Raw genomic sequence first — 10,549 nt, 5'->3', positions numbered from 1 at the left:
ATGAACTGAGTCCAATTCATTTTTTATCTCATATGGAGTTAAACCCTTTAAATGAAAATGTTTGAATACCGCTCTGAACTCGTTTTTTTCCATTTTTCTTAATGAAAAATTTTTTTTTTCAATTGGTTATAACAACACGTAAACTCAGAAAATGTGGACTGTGACTGCACCATATATCTAGTCGGGAGTGGTGCTGACTGAAAACAGATGATTTGGAGCGATTCGCGCGCCATCTGTTGGTCATTCTAAGGACTTATTGAACTACCCTCGTAAGTTGTTTGACCTATAGGTTTAAATTAAGAAGAATAACTACTCAAAAGATGAAAAAGGCTTGAGATAAAAAGTCTTATATTAAGTAGGGAATCATACTGAACCTCGAAAACAAAATTGTACAATATTTTTTAGTGGATTTGACTTTAGACATACTAAATAATTGAATTAAATTCTTCCTTTTAATTGGATGGTACCTAGTTGCAATGCGATAAAGCCACTAAATGGGTAAGCCGAATGGCCGAATGGGCCGAAGGCGACTTCAAGTGCATCCTTTTTTAGTAGCAGTTATAAGCATTCCGTCGGGAACTTTAAGAATTTTGTCTGGATGCTAGCGCCACGCAGTGGAAACCTCAGACAACAACGCTGCGATGCAAGTGAGAGAATTTTATTTTTAAACTTCGCGAGCAACATACTATTAGAGCTATTATGGATGCGCTTGATGTCACCTTGAGCAGAAGTAAATGACATTTTGAAAAAATTTTATCGCTGCATAAAGAAAGTTTTGCGATCACTCCGCGAGTTTCTAATAGAAAATTTAACGTACAATCCGCATTTCAACAGTTTAAAAGTTGATCTTGCTGTTTTTTTTAGTTTTTTAAAAAGGAACGGAATGGGGACCCAATGGGGTCTTTACGAGTACTTTGTAGATGCTCCTTTTGGTTCCTTCGGTCCGCCAGGGGGTTAATTTTCCTATTGAGTAGGCTGGACAGAAAGGATAAGTCGGAAAATGCAAATCTTGATGCTATCTTTGGGATGTTTAACAACGTTCTTATTCCATCGTGGTTATGGTCTTGCCTACTCATTGCCATTCCCACTAGCAGCAAATAATATAAAATGATTAGCTCTTTCTAGCCTAATTTTATGGATCATGTAAAATGAAGACAATATAGTAGAGGAATATTTAAGATGCCCTAAAAAAATAACGCCTTGAATGCCAGTGGGGCCTTTAACATCAATGAATTTCTAATCATAAAGCCTAGAGATCTAAGAGTTTTATGTATGGCATCAGAAATTTGTTTATTATAGAAAAGCTCTTCATCCAAGAAAAGCATGAGGACACGTACTAGCCCCACTGTAAGTAGGACCTCATCACCAATAATGTATCCAAGCCATATCGTTAATTTTTCAGCATCAAGGTTATTATTGAGAATTTTTTAATTTTTAAGCGCAACCCATTTAGAGAGTACTAAGCCTGCAATCTGTTAAGATCATTTTGCAGTTTAATGACATTCAAAAGGGAGCGAATTACTCTTAAGATTTTCAGGTCATTACCATAGAGTAAGTAGAAACAAAATTTTCTTCGGGATGTTAAATGTTTAATTTCAACTTGGATAGATTGAAACCTACTATTTAAGTACCTTTAAATCCAAGATGGAAAATCAGATCCAATTCCCAAGGTTCTGATGTGTGCCAGGAGAATTTTGTGATTGACAGTACCTAAAACCTTTAAGAAATATTTATAAATCGTATCTTCGTAGTAGCCAGATTATATAGACTGTGATGCAAAGTGCGCAAAAGAACATAAATTAGCCATGGCGAGAAGAAGCCATAAACAAGAAGCTATGCTGCTAATCAGTGAGGATATTCGTTGAAACTAAGTACACTTGATCATAAATTTTTTTCGCTCTTGAAGAAAACAACCATTCAAGATTAGCGTGTTGAAGATGAGATAGATCAGAAGAATCAATTATGAACAATATCACTTCATGAGGCAGGGAGATACGCCATCTGTATCAGTACCCTTATTGACATCAATTTTGATTATTTTCTCCTTAATTTCATCCCTGTTTATTTCTATACTAGGCAAATCGATTGTATCACTTAAGGTAAACTGAATATCATTTGTGGACAGTACACCTTAAACAAATTTAATGTGATTAGGAAAAAGTGTATAGGCAACCCATCACCAGTATCAGTCTATCAGTTTCCGTGAAACATGTTAGACAGACTTTAAATATCACACATCGATTCGACAAATTTCCAAAAATACTTAGGACCTATTACTCTATTAATACTAAGATCAAAGGCAAGCGGAGCATGATAATTGCCAATTCATGAGAGCGGGTCAGGTGCTTTTCTTAACTGAAGATCAGTAACGTTAGTGAAAAGCTCTCAAAAAGACCCAGACGTATTCCTTATTTTGTTTATTTGCAATATATTTAAAAATTCAAGAGAGTGAGAGATACAATTCAATATGTCCATCTGTGTTTGCAATAAAACAGGTTTAGGGAACGCAGCCACTTCTGATTAACACTCTAAAGTATTGATTCAATTATCCTGATATACAGTCCAAATCATCTGTGGATATTCAAACAGGATATAAAAGTAGGCTTGACCTGACTATGAACAAGAAGTTATAGTTTGAACTTGGTACTATCTAGAAGATTAAACTAAACATCTAAATTTTGACATTTTAAGTTTGACTACCCATTTTTTTCGTGTAGAATCAACTGAAATATTTCATCTGGTATATTATTTCAGGCCATGAAAGCATCATTTAAAGATACCATTAACGTTGTTTTGACCGACCCATCAAAAACAACTCTGAATTTCGTCTTTAAACTTAATTTCCAGATGACTGCCTAAGGAGACACATTTTCATGATCAGCTCTACTCTGTGCTCGTTCCATGTGTCCTTGCTCTTCATAGAGTCAAATAAACTCTTGATAATTTTTCTTGAATTTTTGGTCCGTTCCAGCCTTAATTCGAGTACTAAAAAAATCTTCTTCGAGCGATCACGTAGACCAAGCCTAATTTCTGATGTTTTTCGTTAAATGCCGACCTTACCATAAACTGACTCAAGTCTATCCTTTCACAGGTCTCTGAAAAATGTTGCTCGCAAACCTTTTACAGCTTAAAACGATTTATCTCTTTGCCTATTTGCTCGAACTTCTACAATTTTTTGTAATGTTGCTTTTTTCACGAAAAACTTACCAGTTTTCGTATTCTGAAGTATTGAACCCAGTTTTTCTAACCTGATATGCCCATCATTAAGAAGCTCGTAAATAATCTCTAATTCGAATAACAAATCCACTGTAACTTTTGTAACATTTATTTATGATAAAAGTTCATGAAGATTTATAATTTTTTTAATTTTACATAATTATAAATTAATGTAGATAATTCTTTCAATATTTTAAAGTCTATAAACTACTTTCTGCTCTTAATCTTGTTAATTATATTTTTCCATCAATGCCAGGGCGCGATCGTAAACAAGTTGTCTAATATTTCGACCAAACACTAAATCATAATGATTCAATTTCTCTCCAGGGACGAGATAATGTTCAACTACATTTGGAAGCTTTTTTACAAGTGCAGCTATATCCTGAAAAAGAAAGAAATATTATTCCTGACATTTCAAATATAAACAATTTAGAAATACATTATTAACCAAAGTTCTAAACATGAACTTTAAAATATGTTTTCAACAATAATTGGTCATTAAAAAAGTCCAATTAAAAGCGTTTTAAGTTTTAAAAAGATATACTGAACGATTTTAAATTAGAAATGTACCAAACAGAAAGATTTTATATTTTGTTGAATTTTTAAAAAAGAACAATATTTCGAATAAGATTGAAAAGAGTTCAACTTGTATAATTTCCAAATAAAAGCAGCTAAATTTGAATAATTGGAAATTTAGTGTTTTAAATACAAAGAAATTTTAACAAAAGCTCTCAAAATTGAAAAACTTCAGTCGAAAATTTAAAAATGCACAATTTTCATATAAAGGCGTAGAATTAAGTAATTTTGCATTAAAAGCGTTTAAAATTGAAGAATATTCTTTTAAGTTGCAGAATTTTTATTCTTAATGTAAGAATTTGAATTGTCATTATTATTCACTTTAACTAACCTCTGGTGTCGCTAAATAATCACCTGACCCATGATAGATGGCAATAGGAAAATTAATTTTTTCCAAGGGATAATCCGGCGGGGTTGTTGAATTATACAATTCTAAGTTTTTTTTCGAGCCATAATAATATTGTCGAAAAGTTCCTTCACAAAAAAAAATTATTAATTAAATTTAAGGCCATGTGATGCATGTGTCACGTGACCAGGTACCTACCTTACCACAACTTTTTTTTTTCAACTTGTTATCACAAGAAACGCCACATCGAGTTGAAAATTTGGCATACCAAAGAAGAAGCACTAAGAATAGTGGGTCTGGTCCTAAATTTGTATAATTATGAAAAAAGTTTTTTCTTGTAAATATTTTTTTTTGCTTTTTTCATCATTATTCAAATTTAGGACCAGACCCAACTTTCTTATTGCTTCTCATTTATTACCCCAAATTTTTAACTCGATGTGGTGCTTCGTGTGAAAATAAGTTGGGAAGTAAAAAAGTGCAGGTGAGCTAGGAATCTGGTCACGTGGCCCACTCGTCACATTTCCTTAAACTAGAAAAAAAATTATTTTACATACCAGGATGATATTGTCCAAATCCAAAATGACACACTTGTTTGAATGAACTTCCAGCAGGTTCAAATTTGAGAATGAGGTCGAGTTTATCCTAAAAAAATACTGAGATAATAACAAAGCCAACAAATTTGAAACTATACCAACCTAAAAAAATGCACTTCATTCGTTCGAGAAAGTTTACAGTCTTTAATTTTTATATGATTATCAATGATTATCGACTTTCTTGAACGAAAAATGTACATTTCCTCCCATTTTGCCTAAGTCAAACTATTAAAAATTAACAAACCTGATATACTTCTTCATTACCAAAGCCAACGACTGCAAATATAATAAAAATGCAAACAGGTTGAAATATACTTCCTAATTTGCAAAAATTGCTTGTAAAAATTGTAAGTATCGGTGAAGCTGGAAGAACTGGAAAATATCCTACTTCTTCTGATATACTCTGTAAGTATTATGGTGGCATTTAAAGATTAAAAGGTTGATTTTCCGAAAAACGATAACCTTCCAGATTCTTATCGCTTAGTAACAGAAACTCATTAGAATTATTTAAAATGAAAAGAAAAGGTTTTAATGGTACTGGAAAGTTTTTACACCTTTTAACATTTTTAAGTGTATTCTATTGTTGCGGAAATTGTATAAAATTATTTTCATGAAGTCTTTTGGATAGCAAGTGATGATCAAAGATAATTACCATCCATTATTAGTGCAGATATCTTTTTCGATACTGTAAAAATAGAAATCAACACTATTTTTTAAGTTATCTTTTCAAAGAACCGAAACTACTTCAAGATAATTCATACCAGATGCAAAATAAATTTATTAACGTTTTTAAATTAAATTTGTTCCCAAAAATGATCTACTCTCTTCGCTCTACTGGAAAACGAACCACAGAGCTTTCTATTTCCTGTCGGGTGCTTTTCCATTAAGCTACTAGATAAATGGAAAAAAATCTTTATTCAGAAATACACCATATCTCAAGCCAGGTGTTGCATTTATGATACGAGTAATTTAAAGGAATCTGTCTTATTATCAGAGACAGTTACCATCGATCTGTGTAGATATCATTCCACTAGCCGTGAAAATAGAAATCAACAATATAGATCAAGCTATACCTTCAAATAACAGAAAACACCTGAAGTCAATTCAGACTAGTTGTAAAATTAGCTTATTGAAATTTTGAAATGAAATTTGTTCAAAAAATTCTCCATTAAAAACGTATTCCTGTATTGAGCTAAAAAAATTCCAATTTGTTTCTTTCACTAAGAGAGAAAAATTGAAGAAGTACAGTTTTACAAAATTAATTTGTAATTTTCAAGCTCTACTCTTATCAGCACACATACATTTCATAATAAAAAATAATAATTTTAAATAAAATAATGATCACAAAAAGGCTTACCATAAGCATATAAGTGAAAGGTGTAATAAATCTTAATAAACCTGATAAATGTGTCATGTAAGCACCTGGAGACAAAGCTACTACAATTTTTATTTTTTTATTATATTCGGGTTTTAAAGACCCCATAACAAAAGTTTGAGTACACCCTTGAGAAAAACAAAGCAAATGAAGATTTTTTTTATTCGTATTATTCAAAACGTAATCGATTGTGGCTGGCAAGTCATATATTCCCATCTCGTGCCAGCTTAAAAAAAAATAAATTGTTAAATAAAAATTACAAAATAGGAGTTTAAAAATAATAATAAAAGTATAATAGTATACCTAAAGTCCCAAAATCCGTAACTTGTTTCTAATTTTGATACGTGTTTTGAACTGTAAGTATTTCCACGATTGTTACCTAACCAGACATCATAGCCCTTATCAACTAAATTAAACGCTGAAAAAAATAAAGGTAAGGTACGATTTTTCTGATTCAGTAGTATAGTAATAGGGCTATGGTGGCACTTACTGACTGAGCAGGGTTCTGTTCCATGCTAAGTTACCGATGGACGGTATTGACTCAGTTGGCATGACGGTAGTCGGTAATGCAAATCGCGTTTCTAATGCAAATTTTAACGTAGAATCCGAATTTCAACAATTTAAAAGTTGACTTTGCTGTTTTTTTTTTTTTAGATTTTTAAAAAGGAACCGAATGAGGACACAATGGAGTCTTTACGGATACTTTATAGAGACTCCATTCGGTTGCTTCGGTCCGCCAGGGATCCCTAAAATGTCGACTGATTCCATATCAACTATCTATATTACCGACTAGAGTAACACCGACGATCGGTAACTTAATATACGGACGTATATTGAATGTCAGGGAGACAACATGAGAGAAAATAGAAGGGGAGGGTGGAAGAAGTTTCAAGTAAAGCAATATAAACTCGGCTTAATGGAGAATAGGTACACGAAGAGAATTGAGGTAAAACCGTCGTGTTAGTTGTGAAAGAGTCGCTGCGCTTCGGTTTGGTGTAGTATCAGCACCAGATTTGCGACACTAGTTACCCCGAACTTACGGAGATCAGCCGTTTCGAAATGTGGGTGCTATATTTTCCTAAACTGCGCAAGCGCTGAACTGTGCCACAACCGCCGCCTGTGCTGAACGGTTTGACTATATTGCTGATTGAATGATTCAACTTGTTCGGGGTAATGGTTCTCCCGAATCAGTGGAGTCGTTCTACTAAATATAAATGGCGCTCTTCACTGTCTGACTGGCGCGACAATTGTACGTGTTCGGTGAGCGGCCCTACCCAACTGCTCTCCGTGTAAAAAAAAATGGAAAACTCGTGTGTTTACTTGAAAGCGCTGATGTCACCGTTTTCTATGGATGTTTTGGTTCAGGACCATTCGTGATAGTTCAAAAAATTTGGGCAATTCAAAAGTAGTATGGAAGTGAACTGAAAAATATTGATCAAACTTATCAAAAATTTAGTTTATTCTTAATAATTGAACGGGGTAAAACTGGAATCCTAATAAGATTTTATAAAAAAAATATTTATTTCTAAATAAAAGCGTTTAAAACTTCATAATTTTAGAATAATAACTTTCGAAATTTAAAATCTTCGAACTTAAATTTTTAAATCTAGGCAATTTCTTTCGGAAGAAGTTCAGATTGTCTCATATCTGATTCAAAACGTTCAAAGTTGAACATCAATAAAAAGCCAAATTTTAAATCGTTAAAAATTCAATATATTTTGATTCGAATTTTCAACAATAGATTTTAAATATTCAGAGGAATGAAACTCCTATTAATTATGATTAAAACAATTCAAAATTAAATAATTTGAAACTATAAATTGTTGTATTTTAATCAATTCAAATCCGAAACGATTCAATTTTAACAATTTTGAAACTGAAAACTAAATTGAATATTTCAAAATAAAAGCTTCTGGAATTCTAGAAATCTGAATTTTTAATAAATTGCAAAAATTATGGTTCAGCATAGAAATTAATCAGACAAATTTTTCTAAAATCAAAAAGTAATTTCATCTTTATTTTTACCGTTCAAAACGGAAAAATATAAAATCTTAAACCTTTAAAATTAAATTATTCTTTAAAAAAACGTTCAAAGTAAAAATTAATTTAAAATGAAAAATGTTAAGAAATGTATACTCCAGAAACTTAAAACTTGTACATTTTAATTTCAATTACAAAATTTAAATTACTTTATTTTAAACAAAATTATTTAGGAATGATGGATTTTCAGTTATAATTTTCGAAAATCAACCATTTTAAGTTCAAACGCAAAATTTAAACTTATGATAGGAAAAAATGGAAAATTTAGCATTTACTAGCAAAATTCAGAATTCTACAATTAAAGACACTAAAATAAAGAAATGATTCAATTGTTTATGAGAGAAATTTTTTCATACGATTGAAATTTTGAACATTTCCCATTTAAAATCATTTTATAATTTAAATTTCTGTTCTTTTTTTTAGAATAATTTAATTTCGAGGGCTTACAATTGACGTTTTTTTTCATTTTGAACGGCGGGAATAAAGATGAATTTATTTCTTTATTTTTGAAAATTTTGTCTAGTCAGTTTATACGTTCAATCTTATTTTTTTAATACAATAAAAACTTAAATTTCTTTAATTTTAAAAGACTTTTTTTTTGAAAAATTCAATTTGGTTTTCAATTTCAACTACTTTCTAATGAAATTGACAACATTTTAAAAATTTAATTCAAAGGTTTTGAATTTTAAGAGAGTCTGTTTGAAATTGTTTAAATTTAAATTCATTCAGTTTTAAATCACATCGTCTTTCTTTTTTTTGCAATGCTCAATTATTTTTATTAAGTTAATCACTTTTTATTGAATTCTATTAGCTTTGAACTTTCAATCCATTCACTCATTGACAATAAACTTAATTTTAAATGACTTTTATAAATGTTTTTAAATTTTTTTTAATACTAAATTTGAATTTCAAGTAGATACAGTCATAATTATCTTTTCAAGTACTGCATTTTTTTCTAAAATTTTTGAAATCATTAAAAATAAAAGAAAATGTCTTGGAATTTTTTCACATACTTTTTCGATATAGCTGACATCTGTAAAAATCTTTAGCAAATATCTTGAAAACTCTAGGAAAATTATATTTTTATAAACTCATTCTTTTGGTTTGCAAATTTAACTTTTTTAGTATAAATTTGATAGTTTGTATTAAAATTGAAAATTTTTGGTTTAAAATTTGAAACAAAAATTGTGTTATATTTTTCTCAATACTCTTGAAAAACTATTAATAAATAATATTATTTATATTGTTTATTAAATACGCATATAAATCTAAAAAATAAAGGAATATTCGCATTGTTTATTCTAAATTCAAAATTATTTTTCTTCTCAAATGAATTATTGTTGTTTCTTATAAACGTAAGATTTTTAAAAAATACCAGAATGATAGGAATCTTGTGAGTAGAACTTATAACCAATTAAAATGATAATTAATTTACAAATAATAAATAAATAATTCTAAAAAATATTGTGCTTATCGTTATTATTATTCTTATTACTGTGAAGACTTCGTGTGACTACAATTACCTGATAAGCAACAAGTTTCTAGAACATTCAACGTCAGTTATTCAGTCTTTTAAATTTTTATTATACAAATAATTATTTCATAAATTTAAATAATTTTCTTATTAAGCATTGGTTTTCGTAGAATAACGAGCTTTAAATAATTGTAATAGAAAGAAAAGGCTTTATTAAATTAATTTATAAAAAAATAATTTTACCCATTGATATATTGGGTCCTGTAACAAGCCAAGTAGCAGAGGACCCGATAAGGCCGTGCATTAATAGAGCAACTTTTTCTTTTTTCGTTACATTTAATTTTTCATGGATTATTCCAGGAATTCGATGAATTTCCAAAATATATCCATCTTCAGTTATCACATTATGAACTTCAACAGCGTAACCATGATTCATTATAAATTTAGTCTATAAACAAATTAAATATTTCGTTTTCATTAATTTATTTTAAATTTTCGTTTGTTTTGTAAAATAATAATTATTTAAAATTTTTTTACAATCGTGACGCTTGAATCTGGACGACCACTTTCAGTAAAAATAACACCATGGTATAAAAATATCGCAAGAATGAAAACTGTGTTTTCCATTTATTGAAAAATTTTTCAAATGAAGACTAATTCTTGTCTTTCAAAACTTTTTTTTAAATTTTACAAAATTTGTTAGATTAAACAAAAATTCTGAAGACACCTTGTCTTACTTGCAATATGAAGTCGACTGAACTAGCATAAAGAAAGGTGTAAATGATTGTAACTTATCTCTTAACTGCAATGACCTTTATATTTGTTCGCTTATTGAAAAAAAAAAGTTTTAGTTGAAAATGTACATTATGCTTTTATATAAAAGAAAATAATCGCAAGAAGTCGAAAAATTAAATATTTTCATTAATTAT

General features: G+C 29.8%; 1 protein-coding gene across 1 annotated transcript; it reads right to left on the bottom strand.

Annotated features, from left to right (window-relative positions):
* Positions 1 to 3,384: 3,384 nt before the first annotated feature.
* Positions 3,385 to 10,343, bottom strand: LOC117172935 (lipase 3-like). The gene is made up of 8 exons (XM_033361237.1): positions 10,158 to 10,343; positions 9,864 to 10,068; positions 6,410 to 6,524; positions 6,089 to 6,332; positions 4,976 to 5,134; positions 4,693 to 4,780; positions 4,124 to 4,266; positions 3,385 to 3,598 (listed from the first exon to the last, which is right to left on the bottom strand). Exons 1-8 carry the CDS (start codon positions 10,245 to 10,247, stop codon positions 3,446 to 3,448), a joined length of 1,197 nt encoding a protein of 398 aa, XP_033217128.1. The 5' UTR covers positions 10,248 to 10,343; the 3' UTR covers positions 3,385 to 3,445.
* Positions 10,344 to 10,549: the final 206 nt, after the last annotated feature.

This window comes from Belonocnema kinseyi, chromosome 5, assembly GCF_010883055.1.
Source record: "Belonocnema kinseyi isolate 2016_QV_RU_SX_M_011 chromosome 5, B_treatae_v1, whole genome shotgun sequence".
NCBI lineage: Eukaryota > Metazoa > Arthropoda > Insecta > Hymenoptera > Cynipidae > Belonocnema > Belonocnema kinseyi.
Note: the sequence above shows the minus strand (reverse complement) of the source record. Positions and strands in the feature narration are given on the sequence as shown.

Coding starts and splice junctions, on each gene's coding strand:
- LOC117172935 (XM_033361237.1), bottom strand. CDS start 10,247: ATGGAAAACACAGTTTTCATTCTTGCGATATTTTTATACCATGGTGTT. Junction 6,525..9,863: donor AGGACCCAATATATCAATGG/GTAAAATTATTT, acceptor TATTTTTTTCAG/CGTTTAATTTAGTTGATAAG. Junction 4,781..4,975: donor GTAATGAAGAAGTATATCAG/GTTTGTTAATTT, acceptor GTATTTTTTTAG/GATAAACTCGACCTCATTCT.